We start from the raw sequence: 26,138 nt of genomic DNA, 5'->3' as shown, positions 1-26,138 counted from the left end.
AAATGCAATATATGTGCGTGCGGACTAGGACAACTGATGTCCTGTTCAGTTTGAGAGGGAGAGCACGAAGATGAAAAGGAGGAACGGAGGTAAGCTTGCTACTGCTATAATTGATTTGAATAAAAACAATATGTTTCGTTGCCCATAATGACGCTATGTATCAGAGTTATTGACCTCACAACAGCCCTATTCGAGTAATATACTTAACTATGATGTAGCAGCTACGGATATGGACAGCGCATGGGTGCTGAAAGTAGTAATTTGACTTTAGGTTACTAATAACAAGAGGGCTTTGTTTTGGGGCCTATTCCCGCCCTATTCAAGGAATAAGAGGAAGGCCTACCTGTTTGACAGACTAAACTATAGTCTACTATCCATAGATTTTCTCAGCCAATTACATCAGTCACCATGCACTCCTTAGACACCTTATATCAGTGTCAGTGAAGAGCTTGGCGTGTTAAGTTAAAACCAGGGCTCGAATTGAGGGGACGTGTAAGGGTATTGTGGCTTTTGTTAAAGGTAAAGGCTAAAAGCATAGGCCTACCCCATGTTAGCTTAAGATTTATAAAAACATCTAATGGAACTGATTATTTAAAGCGATCTATAACGTCGCTTTAGTAAGCAATTGCTAGAAATAAGCTGTACAATTCCGGGAAAAGACGTGACACTGATGCATATGGTATAACTTTGGTTTGTCTCTATGATATTCAGAGGCTACGCTGCAACCTTTTATAGGAGGCAAAAAAAATTCTTTGCTTGGGAAATAATGTGTGATTCTCTCACTATCAATTGACATTTGATATTTCAACAGGTTAAAACTTCCTCCCCAAAATTGGGCACTAGAATTACTTAAGAAAATATGTAAATGTTTACATGACTTATTTAATTGATTTCCCACCGTTTTATAAGTCAGAGGGCAGATATCCTTCCTAGGACCATGTCAAGGTCCTCTGTCGAATAAATGTGTATTAGCCTCCCTCTGTTGGTCAGCTGCATCATTGCATCCATTTATATCACTAGTGCAAAGTTATGTTAAAGGGGCGGGCCTTAGAAAAAAAGGTATTCAGCTCAACTGCTTCACCTTACAGACATGGCAGAGCAATCGCTGAATTTGTCGCGAACAATCAGATCTAATTACATAACTTGTATAGCTCTACGATAAAGAATGCGACCTACACACTTCCTGAAATAAGTTAAGTCATTTTGTGTGGATGTCAAACATTTGTTTTACATCGGAGGCAGACATTTGTTTTACATTGTATATGCTCAGAACGACAAAATTCATCCCTTTACATAGCCGTTCTCTCTTGTCTAAAGTATGGACACTGTCACATCTGCTCCTGCCACGCCCTCTAGTGCCCATCCGGTGTCTCTCTAACCTGCCGCCACTTCCCCTGTGCTCTCTCCCTCTCCCCCTGTGTGTGTGTGATTGTTTGGGTGGAGACAGGTGTGCTGGAGTCAGAGCAGATCCCCACCAGCTGCAACCCGCTCCATAATCAAGACCTCTACAAATACTCAGTCCTGCCTCTTCCACACTGCCGGATCGTAATCTCTGCTCAGTCAGTCTACGCGTCTAGCTTTTGTTACTATTCAGATCCGGTTACCCTGCCTGTCGCTATTTTCCACTCCGCTACAGTTCTGCCCACTCTGACTCTGGTCCCTGTCTCCAGTCCCACGTCTCGTCATCCTGTTACTCTGTCCTGGATCCCCTACTCTACTACTCCCTTTGATTGCCCCCTGTACCTGCTTACCCTTTCTCCATTCCTCTTGCTCCAGCCTCAGCCTCCGCACCTGGTCTCCAGCAACCCGCCCAAGCTTCCCCTGACCTGCACTCCATCTTCCCCGTGCTCCAATAAATACCTTGATTACTTCATCCCAGTTACCTCATCTGAGTCTGCTCTTGGGTTCCCCTGTTCCACTCCTCGTAACAGACGCACGCTGTTTAAATGGCTCAAATGTTGTTTAGATGTCACAAATTGTACAGATTTGGACTATCACTAATGTCATGATACAGTATATTTGGTAAGGTAATAAAGACGGTGAAATATTTTGATTATGTATATGGCCATATAATAAAGCATGAAAAGGCGTAGTCATTCACATTTGTTTTTTATCATACCTCTACAGAGTGGCGCAGCGGTCAAAGGCACTGCATCAATGTGCTAGAGGCTTCACTACAGACCCGGGTTCGTTCCTGGGCTGTGTCACAACTGGTTGTATATCGGGAGTCTCATAGGGCGGTGCAGAATGGGCCCAGTGTCGTCCGGGTTAGGCAAGGGTTTAGCTATACTTGTCTCTTCGCACTCTCGCGCCTCCTTTTTGGCGGCCAGGCAGCCTGCAGGCTGACCCCGGTTGTCAGTTGAACAATGTTTCCTCCGACACATTGGTGCGGTTGGCTTCCAGGTTATGCGGGTGGGTGTTAATAAGTGCGGTTTGGGTCATGATTTGGAAGACGCATAACTCGATTTGCCTCACGAGCACGTTGGGTAGTTGCAGCGATGAGACAAGATGGATATTGTAAAATACAAATATTAATTTATTTTACTAGGCAAGTCAGTTAAGAACAAATTCTTATTTTCAATGATGGCCTAGGAACAGTGGGTTAACTGCCTGTTCAGGGGCAGAACGACAGATTTGTACCATGTCAGCTCGGGGGTTTGAACTTGCAACCTTTCGGTTACTAGTCCAATGCTCTAACCACTAGGCTATTAAATATAATTTGTGACATGCTACAGGCTGGCCTATACATTTTGCATGTAGGCTGTATAAAATTAAATAAAAATGTTATTACTTTTAATTAAATAATACAAAAACAAAAAATGCGTTATTAGGCTATAGTGCCTTTGAATTGACTTTTAGAAACAGGAGTTGGCCAGTCTGGTTTGAAGGTCATGTGGTGGAGCTACACATACCTATTTTGTTTGTTAATTTTGAAACTGCATATCTATGGCTCTGGTCTGTCTTAAGAGTGAGGGTAAATTGTAGGCATGTTCTCCGCTATCCACTTTATGTTTTAATTGTTATTATTTTATTTTACAAGCGTGTAAAAATATATGGGGAAGGGAGGGCCATCCATTTTCATTTCAAAGAAGTCCGATTTTCAAAATGTATCCCTCATATAATGAACAAAAATATAAACGCAACATGCTACTATTTAATTGATTTTCCTGAGTTACAGTTCATGCTAGGAAATCAGTCAATTGAAATAAATAAATGAGGCCCTAATCTATGGATTTCACATGACTGGGAGAACAGATATGCATCTGTTGGTTTACAGATACCTTTTTAAAAAATGGGTCTCTCAATGTCAATGGGCCTCGGGAGCTCGTCACCGTATTTTTGTGCATTCAAATTGCCATCGTTAAAATGCAATGGTGTTCGTTGTACTTAGTTTATGCCTGCCCGTACCATGACCCCACCGCCACCACGGGGCACTATGTTCACATCAGCCACCCGCTCGACCGCACGACGCCATAGACGTGGTCTGCTGTTGTGAGGTTGGTTGGGTGTAAACAAATGTGTGCACAACATTTGAGAGAAATACGATTTTTCTTTTGTCCGTATTGAACATTTCTTGGATTTTTCAGCTCATGAAACATGGGACCAATACTTTACATGTTGCGTTTATATTTTTGTTCAGTGTAAATACAGTCCCTCACCTCTTCAAAACGTTCCCTTTCTCGCAGGCAGAGTAAACCCAGGCGTTTATAATACTGCCAATAAAGTATTATGTAATCGCTTCACATCAAGAAGAGACGGTGGTAAATACATTGCCACAATGCTCAGCATAAAGATGATACTGCATTAGACTTACATAATACACTTCCTAGTCTATGCATGTGTCCTTGGATAATTCACATTTGTCAATACAAGGAAATAGAGAAATGACATGGGCACCTGAAGTATTGTTGAATTAATATTAATGGCAAGGATTCAGTCATGATTAATTTATGAGACGCAATTCATTATCTGCTTAACCTTGAGTGGTTATCAAAGTATCAAGAGGTAGATTTTTAAAAATATGTTTACATTCATAGTCAATGTAATCTACCAATATTACTTAGTGTACATACTTATCCTTGTGACAAGCAACTATCTGCTAATTGAAATGAATCAGATCGACAAACATACTTCCTGACTTGCAATCTTTAATATCGTCATGGGTTATAATTGAGTCATCGCTTAATACCTTATATCGGTCTTCCAAGAGGGCCATGAACATTTAATAAAAATACTTACCAGAAATATTGTAGAATACTTATAACAAAATGCTTTAATTTAAAATATAGCATGGCCCTATTTTTACACACACATACATTATTATTTTACTGACATCTCATTTACAGCTTATGGAAGGAGAATGTTTGTATTTCCCATAATGCATTGTTGTGGGACCACATTACTATTCCTTTGTGAGCAAAACAAATTCAGTCACAGTTTTGGCATGTGTTGGTATTGCAGCATTGAAAGCAAATCCAGGTGTTTAGCATTTTGCCAGTGAAAAGACTCATACTGTAATGTGTCTACCTGTTGATGGAATAGTGGACTGATAAGCATTATGGATTGGTCCATAATTAACTAACCTTAACACTGACAAAGTAGTTCGAGACATGTTTTCAAATTATTGTCAACATATCCATAAAAAAAAAGAACAAAGACACTAACATAATTAACCACCCCCCAGTATGCCAGTCAAGACTACTTTTAAAACAGCATGCTTTCACCATAATAGTGGAATGCTTTCATTCATTGGCTAAACAGAGAGTGGGCTGTACCAACATGAGTGCTTTGATATTTCATTGAGTGCAGTTTGATGCAAATATAGAGAAAGATAATAAAATGAGACGGGAAACATGGAAATAATCAAACAGAAAACAGAACTGCATTCACAGATTTCTATTAAGTACTTCCAGTACCAGACAGGCAATGTTGTTCATGTCGCACACATGTAGTATCTATGAATGGTGTTTGCAGCTTTGCTCCAGTGCTTATAAATGTCTCATAGTGGCAGTCAGTGTTCGTCTGGACACGGGGCCCCTGCTGACAGGTACCCGTTGGTCCCGTGGGCTTTATTGGTCCCGTTGGTGGTGCTGTTGTAGTGCTTCTGAACAGGAGCGGGCGGAGGACCGTTGTCCTCGTCAGAGCTGGATTCAATGTCACTGCGGTCGTCTTTCGACACCTGCGGAGAATTGCAGGGGCTGTCAGAACAGCTCATATACAATCTTATGTCATGACAGAGGAAGTACAACCATTGCTATTGGTTTCCCCATTTTACAAATAAGATGAAAACGTCAAAAACAAAAAGGGATGGCTTGTGGGTCAGAACAATCTGTAATTGTGATTTGTGATTTGTTAGTGAGAGAGCATGTGACAATAATACACAAATACATTGCTTGCTATTCTACTACTTACATGTAAAGGATTCCACTTCCCCACCTCGGTGGAAAGGTTAGCATAAGGGATAGAAAAGTCAAATCAATGAAGGCTATTGACAACAAAACAGTTTAGTGATTAGCTCCTGTGGTACAGTACATTACAGCTTGAGGGTGAAGAGTTTCCCAATGCTTTGCATCTACAATTACAAAAAGTAACACGGTAGTACTAAATTCTATGTGTAATGAGAATTACTTTAACTACGTAAAGATGGTCCTCTCGCAAAACATTACTGTATGACAATGTCTGCCTCCCAAATTCCACCCTACTGGTCAAAAGTAGTGCACTACATAGGGACTCGAGTGCCATTTGGGACCCTAACAATGTGACCTGAGGGAGAAACTTAATTGCATGTCCTTGACTCCTCACGTCCTCTCTTCTCGCCTCTTTCTTAAAAGCCATTGGAGGAGAAGGTCAGAGAGGAGGGACCTCTGACTTGTCTCTCACCTTTCCTCTAGAGATGGCTCGGCAGGCTATCTTCACTATGAGGTAGGACCAGAAGGAGTGCAGGAACTGCAGCAGGATCAGCAGCAAGTTGAACACCCACCAGGAGGGGTATGGCCCCACGATCTCCCAGCTCTCAAACAAGGTAGTGTTTAAAATCCTACCAGAGAAAAGGGGGGTTAGGCAATTTATTTGATAAGTGAACCACACAAAAGACACATTCAGTATTCAGTGTAGCTCATAGCTACAGGATGTAGTAATGAGTTGATTAATTTATTCCTGAAGAGACAACATCTCTATTGGGAATTGGGTAATAGACTTGGATTTTAATATGCGTCTCTCTCTTTGACATCAACAAAAACCTGTCAACTGAAGTACACGTCAGGAAACCTGAGGCAGCTGTCACCAAATCATTTGTGTAAAGAGACAGCCCTTAGAATGCTAGGTGAACAGAAGAGAATTCAAGTGTTATTGGTGCTCTAAAAAAAGGTAGGGTAGAGGAATAGGCAGGTGGCTGAGAGAGACCCTCAGGGACAACATAAGACGCTAACGCTCAGAGCCTTCAGCCCCTAGCCATTCTCCATCCTCCACATCACAGACACACACACTCGTAACAGCCAAGGATAATCATCACCCGGCACATACAGACAGAACTGTAACCTTCTCACTGCTACACTGTGTGGAAAGGGTTCTAGCAGAGAATGTGTATTTACTTTATGAAGTCAATCTGTAATATACTGTACACACTACTAGACCTACTTTAAACGTGTGAAGCCCTTCATTCACGTGTCCGATGGAATACATACAGTGCATTTGGAAAGTATTCAGACCCCATAACTTCTAAAATGGATGAAAATAACATTAAAATAAAATTCTCCTCATCCCACACACAAATCCATCCCATAATGACCGATGGCTTGGTTTTTGCTCTGACATGCACTGTCGACTGTGGGACCTTATATAGACAGGTGTGTGCCTTTCCAAATCATGTCCAATCAATTGAATGTACCACAGGTGGACTCCAACCAAGTTGTAGAAATATCTCAGGGATGATCAATAGAAACAGGATGCACCGGAGCCTGTTTTCCATTTGTCGTTAAGGGGTATTGTGAGCAGATCGATGAGGATTTATTTAATGCATTTTTAGAATAAGCCTGTAACGTAGCAAAATTTGGAAAAAGTCAAGGGGTCTGAATACTTCCCGAATGCGCTGTACACCAAATTAGTGAGGTAGCACACAAAGTATTGCTTGATATGATTGAGCTATTTCAGTGAAGGTAGAGATATTGCTGAACCAAAAATTCTACATGGTATGAATCCTGCTGATACTGAAGCCATGGCAACAGCTTTCTGGCCGTTGTGGTGCACTCTGCCTGCACTGTGATATACTGTATAACCCACATGACAAGGAGGGGAAAAAAGAAGAGGAAATCACTGAATAAGACATTTCTAAAGGATTTACTTGCACAATTCAAAAGAAACCTTTCGACAGCGAGAGCACTGCACAGTAGAGGTTTATGGTTTAATATCTCCAGAAGAGAGAGTCATTTGTCATTTGGACCTGGTTATCAACAGCTCTATCCTCGAGTGTGGTCTCAAAGGAAATATATTTTTAGGGTGATAATGTTTTGGGGGTGTCGTCTCAGAGCAGGATAGTAAATCATGTCCCTTTTGCCTTCTTACATCGACGTTACTGTTGCGAGTGTGACAAGGACATCACTCAGTAAGATGGTGAGCACATATTCAAGGACTTCGACTGGTTTTCTACTGCTTCTCTCTCGCTCTCCCAGTACAATACAAATTCATCCATCTAATTGGAAGTCCAATGTGAAAATTAGTAAAATTATGTTTTCGACACGTAAATTAAAATGTGTCATTTTAGACTCCAGTCTAAAATGTATCTCAAATAATTGATCTAAAAATAATGGCCCGTCTCTCATTTTGTATCCGCTCTCTCTTTACTGGAGAAGATAGTGCTTTCGGAAAGTTGACTTTTTCCACATTTTGTTACGTTACAGCCTTATTCTAAAGTGGATTAAATAAATAGAAATCTCAGCAATCTACACACAATACCCCATACTGACAAAGCGGAGACAAGTTTAGATTTTTTTGCAAATGTATTAAAAATTAAAAATACCTTATTTACAAAAGTATTCAGACCCTTTGCTATGAGACTTGAAAATTGAGCTCAGGTGCATCCTGTTTCCATTGATCATCCTTGAGATGTTTCTACAACTTGATTGGAGTCCACCTGTGGTAAATTCAATTGATTGGACATGATTTGGAAAGGCACACACCTGTCTATATAAGGTCCCACAGTTGACAGGGCATGTCAGAGCAAAAACCAAGCCATGAGGTCGAAGGAATTGTCTATAGAGCTCAGAGATAGGATTGTGTCGAAGCACAGATCTGGGGAAGGGTACCAAAACATTTCTGCAGCATTGAAGAAGGTATCCAAGAACATTAGTGGCCTCCATCATTCTTAAATGGAATATGTTTGGAACCACCATGACTCTTCCTAGAGCTGGCTGCTTGGCCAAACTGAGCAATCGGGGGAGAAGGGCCTTGGTCATGGAGGTTACTCTGATAGAGCTCCAGAGTTCCTCTGTGGAGATGGGAGAATCTTCCAGAAGGACAACCATCTCTTGAGCACCACCAATCATGCCTTTATGGTAGAGTGGCCAGACGGAAGCCACCCCTCAGTAAAAGGCACATGACAGCCCACCTGGAGTTTGCCAAAAGGCACCTAAAGACTCGGTCTCATTGGTCTGAATGCAAAGAGCCACGTCTGGAGGAAACCTGGCACCATCCCTATGGCAGCATCATGCTGTGGGGATGTTTTTCAGTGGCAGGGACTGGGAGACGAGTCAGCATTGAGGGAAAGATGAACGGAGAAAAGTACAGAGAGATCCTTGATGAAAACCTGCCTCAGAGCGCTCCAGACCTCAGACTGGGGCGAAGGTTCACCTTCCAACAGGGCAATGGCCCTACGCACACAGCCAAGACAACGCAGGAGTGGCTTCGGGACAAGTCTCTGAATGTCCTTGAGTGGCCCAGTTAGAGCCCGGACTTGAACCCGATCAAACATCCCTGGAGAGACCTGAAAATAGCTGTGCAGCGACGCTCCCCATGCAACATGACAGAGCATGAGAGGATCTGCAGAGAATGGGTGAAACTTCCCAAATACAGGTGTGCCAAGCTTGTAGCGTCATACCCAAGACTTGATGCTGTAATCGCTGCCAAAGTTACTTCAACAAAGTACTGAGTAAAGGGCCTGAATACTTATGTAAATGTAATATTTTTTTATAAAAAAAAAAATTGAATTAGGAAAATGTTCTAAAACACGGTTTTTGCTTTGTCATTATGAGGTATTGTGTGTAGATTGATGAGGAAATAAAACTATTTATTCAATTTTAGAACAAGGCTGTAACGTAACAAAATGTGGAAAAAGTCAAGAGGTCTGAATACTTTCCCGAAGGCACTGTATGTCCATATTGTCACTGTAGTGTCCACAGTAACTACTACAAAGCAACAAAACTCACCAAGACCCGTATAAAATGAAAACCTTCATGGAAAAATTGCAAAGCCCATTTGGAGTGTCAGTATTCTGAGATCTACAGTACATTCATGCCTCCTGCACACGGAGACAGATAAGATGCATATAAACAAACATTCTCAGAAAAAGTGATGTGTTAACTGACCGCACACAGACACTCGAGCCCATCATTTCAATTGAGCTGTATTTTTTCATAATGACGCCAATCTGCGTCCCAAAAGACACCCTATTCCCAACATAGTGCACTACTTTTGACCAGTGGCTAATAGGGAGCCATTTGGGATGCATCCATTCGAGGTAGAGACAAAGCATCCTTACCAGACAGGATAGACACCCAACCTGGAGCTGATGAAGACCATGGCAAACATGACAAACAGGAGGTTGCAAAGTCTCTGGCACTTGGCATAGTTGGCCATTTTGGCAACCTGAAACAGACGTCACAGATGCATGTTCACATGAAAAATTATTACAAATGTCATAACGCACAATACACAAATAAACATAGCTTTTTATCATCCACCGTATATTTTTTTATACACCGAAATAACTTTTTTAGCAGTACATAGTTAAAATCTACAGATGGCCGATTTCCCCCGATAGATGGCCGATTTCCCCTGATAGCTTCTGTGCGATTCTAAAACAACCACATAAGACCACAGGAGCCTCCCCCATGTCCATGGGGTGTGAAGAACACACTTCAGGGCCACGTTCAGTAGCCAAACGTTTTGGAACGCTGCAGACAGAAAAGTATTGAAAATAAATGACATGTTTGTTCTACAAAACATATTTCCATCTGAACGTTCCACAACGTTGTGCCTCGCTGAACGAGTCCCGTGTCTCTACTCACCTCCATCAGAACGTCGGCGGCGTCGTGGAGACACATGACCAGCGTGCCCACTCTAGCCATGTTGTTGACGTAGGAGAAGGTGATGAGGGTGATTGTCGCCAGGTGGTGCAGAAACATGATCAGGAAGTCCTGTGGACACACACACATACACACATACACACACACACGTCATAGTCATGTCACACAATGGCAGAGAGAAAGCATTCACAGCTCTCCACCATGTGACTCATAGCAAGGGGACTTGTAGAGCATATGGGTTTTATGAAATCCTCTGCGTCATGCAGAGAGTATGATTGCAGCTGTATTCCTTGTGTTCACAGGGGTAAGTGGACTCCTCAGCCCCTTGTACACTTTCTGGCTGCACACTAATCAGAACATATGCTGTGCAATTCAACTTCTCTCCCATCTGCTTTTGATTTGTGTCAACAATTCTGTTGTTTCTCTGAATGCAGGACTCACCTTCATGTCTCATCTACAGTGCCATGAACAAGTATTTGCCCCCTTTCAGATTTCTTCAATTTGTGCATATTTTTGATACCGAATGTTATCAGATCTTCAACCAAAACCTAATATTAGATAAAGGGAATCTGAGTTTACAAATAACAAAGACAATTTATACATATTTATTTTAAAAGTTATGCAACACCCAATGCCCCTGTGTGAAAAAGTAATTGCCCCCTAACACTCAATAACTGGTTGTGCCACCTTTAGCTGCATGACTCCAACCAAACGCTTCCTCTCTCACATCGCTGTGGAGGAATATTGGCCCACTCTTCAATGCAGAACTGCTTTAACTCAGCGACATTTGTGGCTTGTCAAGCATGAACTGCTCGTTTTAAGTCCTGCCACATCATCTCAATTGGGATTAGGTCTGGACATTGACTTTTTAAACATTTTCATGTAGACTTGCTTGTGCGTTTTGGATCATTGTCTTGCTGCATGACCCAGCTGCGTTTCAGCTTCAGCTCACAGACGGATGGCCTGACATTCTCCTCTAGGATTCTCTGATACAGAGCAGAATTCATGGTTCCTTCTATTAAGGCAAGTCGTCCAGGTCCCGAGGCAGCAAAGCATCCTGAAACAATCACAATGCTTGACCGTTGGTATGAGTTTCTTACTGTGGAATGCAGTGTTTGGTTTTCACCAGGCATAATGGGAACCATCTCATACAAAAATGTTGACTAAAAATTTGCCTAAAAGCACCTGGATGATCATTAAGACTCTTGGAGGAATGTTCAATGGACAGATGAGTGAAAAGTACAACTTGTTGGGCGACATGGGTCCCATTATTCCTGGCGAAAACCAGGCAATTACTTTTTCACACGGGGGCATTGGGTGTTGCATAACTTTGTTCATGAAATAAACGAAGTAAGTATGTAACTGTTGTGTTATTTGTGCACTCAGATTCCCCTTATCTAATATTAGGTTTTGGTTGAAGATCTGATACCGTTCAGTATCAAAAATATGCAAAAGTAGAGAAAATCAGAAAGGGGGCAAATACTTGTTCACAGCACTGTACGTCAGACTGACACTTTATTGAGTGTGAGAATCACGTCTAGACGAAAAAGTACTAAAATAGAGGGGAGTCTATATGTACTACAACTAAAAAGTTGCCTTTAGTCAGCCTGTTTAGATCAGTCTAATCTATTTCAAGCTAGCCTGGTTGCAATGTCATGATGAGTGAGGCTGTGGGAGGATGTGGATGACATGGGAGAGCCTCCCTTGTCCACCACGAGGTTGAAGGGAATCAGTACAGCAGGACAACAGCAGAGCAACTGGCCCAGCGCAGGAGGATGAGGAGGAGGAGGAGGAGCAGTGGTGTGAAATGCAGAATGGAAGCATGGCAAAAATAGAGTGCAGGGAACATACTGGAATTGGCAGGGGGGTGCAGAGGACCTCCTCAATGCGTGGTTTTGTGCATGAAAAAACTGGAAGGAGAAACAAAAACAGACAACATGCCAACAGTCAACACAGAGATGAGAGGTGAGGGCATAAATACTATGGCATCATGGGACAGCTGTGAGTTTGCGATTGAGTGAGTGTTAGGTGTGCTGTGGAGTGGACGGGGTGGGGCAGAGAGAGGAGGAAGAGTCAGGCACATGTCTGGGGTGGGAGGCATGCAAATTGGCATTCTGTGAACAACAAGAACTCTGGAAAAGACCATGGGCCAAGGTGGCAACTCCATAAACAATGACACGTGTTCATGTAAACGAATGGCTGTTGATGCTGATTTGAATTGGAAAAATACTGAAAAGGTTGATTGATGATTGAAATCGTAAAGCTTATACACATGCTGTGTTTTCAATTTACACCCCCCCCATATTGTAACCTTTGTTCTTGACACCTCTCAAAAGTGTTAAAGAAGATAGCATAGCACAGCTCATTGAAAAGTGAAATGTAAGCAGAGACAATATTGACAGCTCAAACATGGAGGAGCCCTGACCTGTAAAATAAGTATTACAGCTTGAGTATGTGATGTGTTATAAAGAGTATACTCGGACTATACAAAACATTAAAAACTATTTCCATGACATAGACTGACCAGGTGAATCCAGGTAAAAGCTATGATCCCTTATTGATATCATTTGTTAAATCCACTTCAAATCAGTGTAGATGAAGGCTTGAGACAATTGAGAAATGGATTGTGTATGTTTGCCTTTCAGAGGGTGAATGGCAAGACAAAAGATTTAAGTGCCTTTGAACGGGGTATGGTAGTAGGTGCCAGGCGTATCGGTTCGTGTCAAGAACAGCAACGTTGCTGGGTTTTACCACGCTCAACAGTTTCCCGTGTGTATCAAGAATGGTCAACCACCCAAAGGACATCTAGCCAACTTGACACAACTGTGGAACACTTTCGACACCTTGTAGAGCCCAAGCCCCAGATTAATTAGTCTGTTCTTAGGGCAAAAGGAGATACTAGGAAGGTGTTCCTAATGTTTGGTATATGCAGTGTACGTGAGTGTCTTAAATATGTGAACAGATATATGTCTGTCTGCATATTCAGCAATTCTGCAGCACTCTCTTCCATAATGGCTGTGCGCGCGTGCTCCATGGGTTATTGATCTTTAGTCTGGCGATTAAGCGTGAGTGAGCAAACTGGGCCTGATGTCATCCCAGCTGTTTATTTGACCCTCAATTAGTGTTTAACCATCGTTCAAGATGAAGTGGAGAGGGAAGCTAGGCTACAAAGGTGACATAACCACCATGAGCTACTAACAAAATCACCTCAGATAAACCAGGGCTAAAACACACGCTGATATCAACAGCAACATGAAACCATTCATATTCAATATGAAACATTTAATTTAATCTTTCACATTTTTAATGACAGTTTTGATCAGTGGCTAAAACAACAAACATTATACTGAAGTAAAAAAAATAAAGGAGAAATGTGATGAAAATTGGCAGATTCTAGGAACTGAATACTGAAATAGGACTCACTCCAAAACAAATGAGGGGAAAACAATTTAGAATGGCTGGCAGAAAATTCTACTAAAGTTTGGAGCAAATGCTAATCCATCTCCTCCTCTCAGAGACCTGTGATTTCACAGAACAGAGACTAGACCACATCAAGGCAAATGCACCACTTCCAGGGACATAGATTAAATAAAGCTAAGTCATGGAACAGACAAATCGGGGGAGGCCTGAATGCAAGTGCAGACAAACATTAATTAGCACTTCCCTCCGAAATTACTACTGTGTAAATCAAAGCTGGAGGTGCACAATAGAAAGGATTATAATGGAGAATAAACACATTTTGGTGTCTGAATGTTCTAAAACCAGCTGTGAAGTCTTTTCCTTGACTTAATATTGTCTTTATTGTTAAAGATAACTATTATTAATTTTATTTGGCATTATTATTATTAACATAATTACCTTGGTTGAAAGGAAATGGCTGTTAAATCATATACACACATATCTATGGAGGAAGCAATGTGATAAACAAACAGTCAAATATATCATTCCTATTAATGTATTGACTTAACTGGTATCCTTACCTTCCTCCTGATATCTGTGAACTGGGAGAAGAGCAGGGACAGGTAGAACGACAGCTCCAGTATATAGTAATAGTGGATGTCCACCGTCAGTGGCTGTGAAAAAGACACACAGAGATCACGAAAGCTATATCAAACCTAGGCATAAACAGCCCTTTCAAATACAATAACTGTTACAGGTGCAAAGAAGTCACTTAGCACAAATGGAAAAACAGAGAAAACATGGGAGATTTACCTGATAAGGGTAGTTATACCAGCACTCTCTTGTGTTCCATAGCCATGTGGTCTACAGAGACGACACACGGACAGAATATTAATGTGCCGTTATGCTGTTCCCAAATTAAAAGTGGATTTACATTCATAAAGTGCTATTGATCCCGACACCTGAATGCTATGCTGCCTCTGGCTCAACACTAAATGTTTGATGAAGATCCAGCACATCAATAACCTTGGGACCGCAGCCGTGTCAGATTGCATTTTCATCAAAGGGAAACTTAATTGAATCAAAGCAAGCGTTTGCTGTACGCTAGTAGTGCAAAGTAAATCGCAGGCGTGTTAGCCTGGGGACGACTGCGAATGTTCATTCTGGTCCCAGGCCACATGATGAATGCTCTAGAGACCTGGGGGATGTGGTTAAGACTGTCTTATGTCTTGCCACAAGAGAGACCAAGACTACAGAGGCAGGGTAATGAGCTGCTTATCATCATTATCTCTCACAGGAGACGTTTGCCTTCAACGAGAGATGATTCCTGACCATAACAAAATGTAGACATTAAAACTATTAAAAAACACATATGGAATCATGTAGTAACCTATTTTTTTTTTAAACAAATCAAAATATATTTTATATTTGAGATTCTTCAAAGTAGCCACCCTTTGCCTTGATGACAGCATTGCACACTCTTGGCATTCTCTCAACCAGCATCATGAGGTAGTTACCTGGAATGCATTTCAATTAAGAGGTGTGCCTTGTTAAAAGGCATTTGAGTCAATCAGTTCTGTTGTGACAAGGTAGGGTTGGTATACACAAGATAGCCCTATTTGGTAAAATACCAAGTCCATATTATGGCAAGAACAGCTCAAATAAGCAAAGAGAAACGACAGTCCATCATTACCTTAAGACATGAGGGTCAGGTAAATCTGGAAAATGTCAAGAACTTTGAAAGTTTCTTCAAGTGCAGTCGCAAAAACCATCAAGCACTATGATGAAACTGGCTCTCATAAGGACCGCAACAGGAAAGGAAGGCCCAGAGTTACCTCTGCTGCAGATGATACGTTCATTAGAGTTACCAGCTTCAGAAATCTGCATTTAACTGCACCTCAGATTGCAGCCCAAATAAATGCTTCAAGTAACAGACATCTCAACATCAACTGTTCAGAGGAGACTGCTTGAATGAGGCCTTCATGATCAAATTGCTGCAAAGAAACCACTACTCAAGGACACCAATAAGAAGAATAGACTTGCTTGGGCCAAGACACATGAGCAATGGACATTAGACTGTGGAAATCTGTCCTTTGGTCAGTGTCATTTTGAGATGCAGAGTATGTGAACTGATGATCACTGCATGTGTGGTTCCCACCGTGAAGCATGGAGGAGGAGATGTGATGGTGTGGGGGTGCTTTGCTGGTGACACTTGTGATTTATTTAGAATTTAAGGCACACTTAACCAGCATGGCTACCACAGCATTCTGCAGCGATACGCCATCCCATCTGGTTTGTGCTTAGTGGGACTATCATTAGTTTTTCAACAGGACAAATGACCAAACACACCTCCAGGCTGTGTAAGGGCTATTTGACCAAGAAGGAGAGTGATTGAGTGTTGCTTCAAATGACCTGGCCTCCACAATCACACAACCTCAACGTAATTGAGATGGTTTTGGATGAGTTGGACCACAGAGTGAAGGAAAAGCAGCCAACAAGTGCTCAGCATATGTGGGAACTCCTTCAAGAATGTTGAAAAAGCATTCCAGCTGGCTACCTCATGAAGCTCGTTGAGAGTGTGCAAAGCTGTCATTAAGGCAAAGGCTGGCTAGTTTGAAGAATCTCAAATATTAAATATATAATACTTTTTGGGTTATTCCAAATGTGTTATTTAATAGTTTTGATGTTTTCACTATTATTATACAATGTAGAAAATAGTAAAGATAAAGGAAAACCCTTGAATGAGTAAATGTGTCCAAACTTTTGACTGGTACTGTATATCTGAGCTATTGCCGTTCAAGCAGGCAGAAATACAGCCGTTCTGGCGAGTTTTGCGTCACACTGAGACTTATATCAAACAGAAACGGTGACTTATAGGGAAGTCAGTTGAGTTTGCATCTCCTCCCCTGTAGACCTGTGCTATTAATACCCTCCGGGAGACTCACTAGGCTCAGCTGAAGGGAATGAACTCATTCCACAAAGTGCTTCGTCATGCAAGCTGTTGCAATGAGACATTCTCATCGCAGCAATGTCTCTTATTCACCCTTAATCATTATTCTAAATTAATGGCAGCATCAGCAGCATTCAATTACTATAGACACTCAATAGTCTTCTGGCCTCAGTACATTACACAATAGCGCAGAGTCAGACAGACACATGAAAAGACAAGTGATACCCTCAGAGAGTAATGAGGATGTGATTTCCAATTATTTCCTCTATATATCAACATAGAGTAACAACAGCATTAGACTGAAGGTGGTAGTTGACAGGGACTAGTTTCTCAACTGATAATGTACTCACAGACACTAATATCTGCATAATAAATACTGTGCAGAGAGCAAATCTATCAATTATTTTCCAGTGATCACTGGTTGGAGTACTTGAGAGGTGCATTCTTTTTCAGTTGGTACTTCTTGCACAGCACGGTGCATCAAATCTAACCTCATCCACACATCCTTGAGTGCAAGGTTCTGTTATATCTCCTCTTTGAAGAACGTGTCCTCAATACGGAAAGTGCTGAACAAAGATGATGTCGGCATTCATCAATGAAATGATTTTGGGAAGTAGCCCACTCACCTTTTTAAGGAAACGCACCCCGTAGGTAAATATATAGAGGTAAAATGTAAATCTCCACCTGTGAAGAAAACAAAGGACAGAGCGTCAGTCAGTAACACAATTATGGGTTTGGATGCATCCTCTGTGGAATGTCAACGAGAGGCCATGTTTGAGCTCCTGTGAGGGAGGTCAATCCAAGGACAGCCAAGAAAGCCACCGTCTGTCCAGGCTCTTTGTTCAATACCGTGACAGCACACAGCACTCAAATCGCACTTGCACGTCTCAACAAACAGTCTCTTATTTTCCCCTATTCATCGGACTACAGTTCCTTTCATTGTAAGCACTGAGTCACTGATGGTTTTCATATACAGAGCTTTTACTTCTTAGACCAATTAGTGGTGAACACAGTAGACGTATCATATTCTAAATCATTTTCAAAAGTCACAGAAGGAAATGAAAATAGCTTTCGGAAAGGAAAGGCCTGTGGACACGTGCGTCATCTTGATCAGCTACTCAGTTTTCAACCCAACAGAAGAATACCAAGGGTGAATTCAACCACTGGCAGAGACTAGGTTATATTCTAGAACTATGTTACAGTACACGCTAGCCTGTCCTGAGACCTGCTAGCCTGTCAGAGAAGTGGCCAGAGCGCCAGTGCTCTCACATCCCCGAGTCTGCATTCCAGGGTGAGTCACTTCCACTGGAGCCCGGACGCCACTGCACTGCTGCATGGCAGAGGGAGGCAGGCACTCCCAGTCCCAACCTCTGGTCTTACATAAGCCAGCACGTACCCACGACTGCTGCAAATTGATGGAATAGGAAAGGGTCTCCTGTGATCGTGGGCTTCTACAGCTCTCAGGCAGAGCAGAGACGGAGACATTTCCAGTTGACACTTCAGAGATCAAAGCCACGCTGTTGCTGCACAGCCCAAAACAATCAACTAATTACTGCACTGAGAACGAGCTGAGAGCTAGCCAATAACTAACACACGTCCTTGTCAGATTACAAGACGGGTTTCGTAATGAGATTCTTTTTATTTTTCTCACAGAAAAATGAATTATTTAAAGAAACACTTGACTAAGACTGATTCTTTTGCTCTGGTCCATAACGATGACAAATTGCATCAATAATTCAAGACTGAGTCTTGCAATTAATATGGCCTCTCACGGGTGAAACAGCCTGTCAGCTGCAGGTGTACTCTGGTTTCAACACAGTCACAGCAGCACACAGGAATACTCATAATGTATCAGAGACAGGAAGTTCCAACTCTGACTAGCATGATGCGACAGTGATGTTGTATGAACCGAATAGTCACTGACTCAGAGTATGTGAGCGGAGTTGACGGGCCGGGAATCCCGCTCATTGCGCCAAAAAAAAATCTGCATATCCAAATTCACCCCTTTCATTAAAAATCACTATTTAACCAACACCCATCGATTTTTGTGACTACCTGGATCTACAATTTGGTTTTGAAGTATTGGAACCAAACCATGTGACTTGAATGAAAAGTATTTTAATAAACATGAAAAGATGAATGTAAGAAGAGCTTATCATTTCAAATAGGCTACATGTCATATGAAACAGCATATAAACACTTTTCGTTCCTAAGAAGGAACGAAAATGATTTATTGAGGCTATATTATTTCAAGGCTATAGCCTACAAAGTAATACATTGTGAAGCATTTGTGAGTGTGACACACTAGGCTGGTAGAGAGTTAGGGACATTAAGCGCTCAGCATTTAAACAACATTTTGTTGTATTAAATCATTATAGTCTACAAATTGCACAAATGGGCTGTGACTTACTTGGAATAAAATACAAATTAAATGAGTCTACAGTGCCTTTGAATACATTTTTAGAAACACAAATTTGGCCAGAGTCTGTAGCTTCAGGCTCATGTGATAGTGCCTGGAGAGCAGGTCAGCAGCAGAGAATACCCTAAACACCTTTTTTTGGATGCAGAGTTGTAATGTATATATTTTATTCTATAGGTAGGCCTAAAGGTTTTTCGACAAAAATAACCCAATCAAAACAGAAAGCTCCTTGAAAGTTGGAATATGCCAGGCCTATTGGGCCAAAATCAATTATGGCCTATTGTATAGATAATATAACATAAGTGAAGGAAACTTTTAAGAGATCAGATTTTTTGTTTATACATACTTTGCTACCATGACACACTTAATTAGCTACCCATCTCATTCCTTTCTGTAGGCATGTGCACGTAGTGAGTACATATCATGCTTTCGGATATTTGTTTTTTTCAGATTCCACAATGATTCTTTAGTTGTGGACACTACATCACCGCATGCCCTCTTGCTCCTCATCTTTTTAAGTCACCTTGATTTTGCACTTGTGTGTTTTATCAGTTTCTTTATGGAAATATTTAGCGAACTCCATGACAGTAGCTAAAGCAAGTGGCTATAGCAGCACACAAGGAGGCTACAGACGCATGCTGGGCCGGGCACGCCCTGAGTTCGTGAAGTGAGCACTACTGGAGCTAAATTGGAACGGGCAAGAAGGCCGACGCGCCAGCCTTCGGGAATTTCACTCCACGCTCCAGTCAAATTGGGCAAGCTCCGCTCTCATACTCTGTCACTGACTGGCCTCAGAGGGGGAATTTTACAAATGCTGATCATGCTGTGACACTGGGAGTTTTGCTTACATCCAGGTGGTTTTAGTGTGGGTAGCTTTAGCTGGCCTTACTTCTTGTAAGTCTTTTTGACAGCCAAAGACAGAAAACACAACATGTTTGCCTATGTAATGATTAATACACTACAGTAAATCCATGTTAAGTCCTTTTTCTGACGCATCAAATGTCAGTGATCACAGTACATAGAGACCTTACCTGTGCTCTGGTTACAAACAGAACATATTTTTACATTTGAATGAGAAGAAAGGCCGTCATTCATGGAATTCAAATAAGTTATTTTGCTCTCTGTGCTGCTTGAGTAATTGTAAAAACAAATGAGGTGGACTCATTTACCTAATGATAGGTCAAGAAGATGGTTGCTTGGCAACTGGTTAGTCAAACACTGTAAAATAGTGTGCTATTCAGGGCAGGCCCTACCATTAGAAAGCTAAACTGACCAAGACGCACCTCACATAATACCACCCAAATGCAATTCAAACGTATATACAGTATATCACATGGGCTATTTAGGTGACCGCTGATGGCGCCCCATGATAAGCAGTGCCTACTTTGCCAAAGTCAGGGGTGCAAAATATGTCTCTTGTCCATGCCCAGTGTGCCTCTCCAGGGTGCTGTTGGAGAGATGCAGTGCTCCAACAATGCTCAAGTTAACATAAATCATGTAGCCTATAGTAGAAAGAGTCATAGCCTATGTGGTTTTTCTGAAGCCTACAAAACTGGAGATGATTCTCATGGAAATGTTATGAGACAGATACTTGAAAAAAGAAAAAAAGAAAAATCATGCATGATCTCTATTCAAATAGTCTGACACTATATTCTACACGGCAATTTGTCTCCCCTAGGGCGGCACCACGGACAGGACCGGGCCTGGTGCCATTTATGTACAATTACTATGACTCACAACTACTTTCCCTAAATATCGTTTTTGCTGGTGACCGCATACCAGATGGTACATGGTCCTGTCGTTTTAAAACATGACGATACGCTTAGACGTTATCAATCACGGCCCGGTCACATTGTGTTCTGTGGTCAACATAGAGCAGAAAGCTGCAGAGTGAGTTGTCACATTGTGTTCTGTGGTCAACATAGAGCAGAAAGCTGCAGAGTGAGTTGTCACATTGTGTTCTGTGGTCAACATAGAGCAGAAAGCTGCAGAGTGAGTTGTCACATTGTGTTCTGTGGTCAACATAGAGCAGAAAGCTGCAGAGTGAGTTGTCACATTGTGTTCTGTGGTCAACATAGAGCAGAAAGCTGCAGAGTGAGTTGTCACATTGTTCCTCGCTGCTTTACCATAAATATTGTCACAAATTAATGCAAATACTTATGTCCCTCAAAATGTCTGTATTAGGACGTTCCTGACATTCCAGCTCACAAAACACAAATATGAGCTTTGTCTTTTATACCTCAGCGGATTATAATCTACTACCTTAGTTTTTTTCCCCTCTTGACAGAATTGAACCACTGAGGACCATGGAGGAATGGAGGCAGATCGGTTCAGACAACCAGCACTGTGGTCTAAAACAAAGCCCTTGCCCCACTGGGGACTGGGGACCAGACAGACCTGATATAACTAGCTGCAAAATAAATAACGGTGTGCCGTGTCGTTGGACTCTGCTGTCTCCAGTCTAAATGGATCGCTCTTTGTTAGCATAATGAAAAAGGGAACAGTGGCCTCACCTTTGGCCATCCTGAAATGTCTGAGAACATAGTGTCCTATCAAACCCAAACAGCTGTATACAAGGCACTAATTACAGTAGGATTGCTGCTGAGATGAATGTGGCTGGTTCAGTTTAGGGAATTGCAAGCTACTGAGACAACAGAGAAACCAATCAGGCGTCCAATCCATTCTGAGTCTGTCCACTCCACTCTGCCGACAGACACAACACTGCATATATTTCAAATGTAGGGGCTTCCTTGATTTAATTTTAGCAGGAAATATTGAGAAAACAGATTTGCTCTAGTTACATAGAGGCTATGCTTTCGTGAGACGTCTTTCTTTTGTTATTCCGCCAATGTAACTGAATCATGGTGTTTTCACTCTGACAAACTGAATTTGATATTTCTCTTTGAAGATCAAATAATGACTGTGCCAATTGTCAAAGCAGTGAGTCCCTTTAACAGTGAGCTCCTTGAGTGAGCAGCCCCAGGGCATCAGAGACCCACTCTGTGCCTCGCTGCTTCTCCCACTGCCAGCCTGGCTACACTGGTGTCAGGCATGAGCCCAATCTGACAGGCTTGTTCATCTAGTAGATATCCCTCCAGACAGGAAACTCTAGGTATCCAACCCCTTAAATCTGTTTCCACTGAACAAATGTGCACATACAGTGCCGTAAAAAAGTATTGGCCCCCTTTCTGATTTGCTCTATTTTAGATACGGAATGTTATCCGATCTTCAACCCCCAAAAAACAATTCCCCTGTGTGAAAAACGAATTGCCCCCGTACACTCAATAACTGGTTGTGCCACCTTTAGCTGCAATGACTGCAACCCAACCAAACGCTTCCTGTATTTGGACAACATAGGTCCCATTATGCCTGGCGAAAACCAAACACTGCAATCCTTTTTGGTTGAAGATCTGATTACATTCGGTATCAAAAATATGCAGAAGTAGAGAAAATGGCAAATACTTTGTCACAGACTGTATGGGTTTATATTAGTGATAATACGTGGCATTCTGAAGCTGTCGAGACCTCTTACATGCTCTCACAAAAGCGAGCCAACGTGCTGGGCTTCTCCTGGTTCCTGCGCTGTCGGAACCAGCGCTGGATGGTCCGCACATCCCAGTCCAGCTGTTTGGACAGGCCCTCCAACCTCTTCTCATCTGGGTGCTAGGAAACACATGATCCAGACACCTGACTGTTAACAAGGCTGTCATTGTTGTCTGAATTTAAAACAGTCTTGATATTCGCTGAAATCAAAAGGCAATCAATGTCTCAACATTTCATCAGCATGATGCACTATGGGGTAGTGAAACTAGGGCTGGGGAATTGCCAGGGACCTCACAATACGACATTATCACAATACTTAGGTGCCGATACGATATGTATTGCGATTCGATACTGTGATTTTATTGCGATTCGATGTTCCAAACATATTGCTCACCATATGTCTGCTGCAGAGGGACAAGAGAGAGTCATGACAAAACAAGTCTCGATCAGGCATGGAAATAAAAGTGCTGAAAACAAATTGGCTCCATATTTAAAAAGAAGATGAAGAACAAGCTATGAAGGAAATATAGTGGAGTTTTGGTGCAAGTACAGCCAACTAGCGCAAAAATAATATTGAGGTATTATCAAAACGATATGATACATAGTCAAAAATAATATCCCGATATGTAACTATCGGTTTCCCCCCCCATCACTAAGTGAAACTGTGATCACCTGAAAAGAAGCTGAGAAGACACACCTTCGTTTCCATCACTGAGGATGCACAATGACTGAGGATGTCTACCTTTTGTGGAGGTAGTCTGCCAAGTTTCTCAGTATGTGAATCTGAGCATTTGTTAAAGGACCTTCATTCCTTTCTGAGCTAATAATAACCATGGTGCATCAATAGAACGAGGTACAAATACTTTCAAACATGATGTCTGGCTTTCTAGTCTCAAACTGAATCCTATGCCTTTAGCCAAGAGACAGATTTTAATATGCAGTATGTTATCAGCACTAAAAAATGCAAACAAGAGATGGAAACACAGGAACTATTTTTTATTTGATTTACCTTGGTGATAGCAGTGAACACCTTCTCCAAAATGGCATTGGGCTGGGCTTTCTGTGGTCCATTAGCTTGTATCTTGAGACCCAAGGCACATGGTCTGGCAATAAATCTACAAATAATTTAAAAAAAACAACAACAGAATATTCTCACAGTGGGTACTGTATCATCATCATCATCATCATCATCAACTAATTGTTGTTACTCAGAAAAGTGTTGTTTTTTTTGCTGGTGGTAAATGGGGACAATCGTGGCAGACACATTGACAATATTGACAACAGGTTGTTAAAAATAAATCTCAATGCTTAAAAATCTTATCCAACTATAAGTACAATGTGTGAATTGCTGAATAATTATGTCATTGTGCATCGTCAGCTATTCACAATATAAGAATTTGGCTAAATTTGACAACTGTATAAATGAAAGATGGCATCATGGAGCTATATGATTGACTAACAGTCACATTAATGGAAAAAGGGTTATGGAAGATTAAACTGACGAAAGTATACGCCAAGATCAAGATAAAATGTCCATGTTCAGACAGCTGAGAGAGACAGACAACAAGAGATAGAGAGTGAGAGATATTAGCAGTGTAGTAGTCTATTCATAAAAAAGTCCTTACTCTGCAAATGAAGTGTGTTGTCAGCAATCAGAAAATCTGACCAGCCAAAAACAGACCATTCATGAGGTAAACGTTATGCCTCACAACGTGAAAAACCTCAGCTGTTAAAGCCTGCCTTAAAAGTGAATTGTGAACACTGACTCAGTATAAATGTCATTTAGAATCCTAGCTGCTATTGACAGAGGTAGTGTTGTCTTCAGTGAGAGGGAACATAAGAGCAACAGCAGTTGTTGGCAGATTCAATGGACACTAATCCAGTAAAACAACGTGTAGTAGTAGCAAATAGTATCATAGATACCCTTGTCCGATAATAGTACATGTGAGGCTTGTGTAGGCATAAGCAAGCTGCATGTACCACTAAAAAGCAAACATCTCGGTCTAGAAACACTTCACAGCAGGAACCACAGTCTTCACTATTTTGTTTGGCCTATTAGTAAGACCATATTTTATTAGGTCATATCATCCGTAATCAAAGACATTTACATTTAACAACAAGCCTCTCAACTGTCCCATGAAGACGTATACAGCACACATATTTCCAAGAAAAAGTTCCATTGTGAATGATTACAGAAGGAGTGGTGGGCTGGCTAGTGAGGTGTCACGGTGGTGGCGGTGACAGCAGCCAATCAGTGACATGTATGTAGCCTACACTAAAATATAGTTCAACTGTAGCCTCCTGACGAATGCACACACATCTAAATCAGACACCTACATGCTATATCATGATGAGCCGATATAAAGAGTGTAGTATTAGGCAATGTTGAGACACTGCTGAGGGGGATCTGTCTGTTTCCTACTGATGTCTGTGGTCTATATTGTACAGAGCATCCCATGTGTCTGAGTGGTGTACCGGTCTAGCGTCAACACTTGGGATAGGCAGGCTTACAACAATAACACGAAGCTCAACACTGATCACCATCAAGACATAGGCAGCACAGACCCTTGCAAGGTCAATAGTAGGCTACATTATACGAGCATGACTCGAATAATGTCCTTGCCTCCTATTGACAGCTGCAACTTGCAACTTGGATGCAAGGCCAGCATGCATCTTATTATTGAGAAAACAATTAATATCCAAATGCAGCTCTTTTGCTCTAACATATTATTAATATATAGAAGAAGCGTTGTTACAATGTAACAGACAGGCCTATAGAGAAGCTAACGTTACAATGTTACCTTGATAGATCGCATCATGTGCATGTCATTGTCTATAAATTCAGTGTGAGCGATACATGCTTCATTAGCCTACCCGAGACAATGTTTTTAAAAACAGGCTTTCTTTAGGCTACATGTCAATTAAACGAATCCAACATCATCTCCAGTTATACCAATATAAGGTTATCCCTTATGAATGAACCCACCTTTCGAAAACCATTCGAATCATAAAGATGCAGAAGGCTAAAGGACAAGCCACATACAAATCCTCGGCTTGCGGGAAGGTTGCCTCATCTGTGTTTTTTAAATCAGCCCAGGTTACATTGTGAGGGAGCCAAAATCTCTCGTTCCAAAACCATGCCAAAATACCAGCCATTTCCTTGTATTGTGTACGCGTTGTCCACTTTACCAATGGACCAGAAATGAATGCGATATCAATGGCCTATTGCGTAGTTGCAGCAGTCTCACGCTCGATCTTCCCAGGTTTTTAGTGTGATGGGATCAGTGTACGCGCCGCCCGTCTATTTCCCACGTGTGTGTCGTGAACGACATTAGTGTGAGCAACAATAGTGAAAGCGGGTTGCCTTAAAAATAAAAGTCCTCTATTGAAACATGAAACAGGTAAAAATAGTGGAATCATGCCACAATTGGACTAGATAATGCTAAACATGGAATGTTTATGTTGGTAACCCTCGTAACCCGAATTTGTTGGTAACCCTCAATGCCGGTGTTTGGAGGATATATTGGCA

General features: G+C 41.6%; 1 protein-coding gene across 1 annotated transcript; it reads right to left on the bottom strand.

Annotated features, from left to right (window-relative positions):
• Window positions 1-4,130: 4,130 nt before the first annotated feature.
• cers6 (ceramide synthase 6) lies at window positions 4,131-25,917 on the bottom strand. Its single transcript, XM_035773357.2, has 11 exons — window positions 25,596-25,917; window positions 23,619-23,724; window positions 22,599-22,729; window positions 17,274-17,331; window positions 14,511-14,561; window positions 14,279-14,371; window positions 10,281-10,409; window positions 9,752-9,858; window positions 5,881-6,037; window positions 5,413-5,436; window positions 4,131-5,179 (listed from the first exon to the last, which is right to left on the bottom strand). Exons 1-11 carry the CDS (start codon window positions 25,763-25,765, stop codon window positions 5,012-5,014), a joined length of 1,194 nt encoding a protein of 397 aa, XP_035629250.1. The 5' UTR covers window positions 25,766-25,917; the 3' UTR covers window positions 4,131-5,011.
• Window positions 25,918-26,138: the final 221 nt, after the last annotated feature.

This window comes from Oncorhynchus keta, chromosome 7 (assembly GCF_023373465.1).
Source record: "Oncorhynchus keta strain PuntledgeMale-10-30-2019 chromosome 7, Oket_V2, whole genome shotgun sequence".
In the NCBI taxonomy this organism is placed as follows: domain Eukaryota; kingdom Metazoa; phylum Chordata; class Actinopteri; order Salmoniformes; family Salmonidae; genus Oncorhynchus; species Oncorhynchus keta.
The sequence above is the reverse complement of the archived record's forward strand: the minus strand, read 5'-3'. Positions and strand labels throughout refer to the sequence as shown.

What these genes read in the sequence shown, in the direction of transcription:
- cers6 (XM_035773357.2), bottom strand. Translation starts at nt 25,765, where the DNA reads ATGGCTGGTATTTTGGCATGGTTTTGGAACGAGAGATTTTGGCTCCCT. An exon ending in TGTTCACTGCTATCACCAAG is followed by an intron (nt 22,730 to 23,618) that starts GTAAATCAAATA and finishes TGTGTTTCCTAG; the next exon opens with CACCCAGATGAGAAGAGGTT. An exon ending in GGGTGCGTTTCCTTAAAAAG is followed by an intron (nt 14,562 to 17,273) that starts GTGAGTGGGCTA and finishes TCGTCTCTGTAG; the next exon opens with ACCACATGGCTATGGAACAC.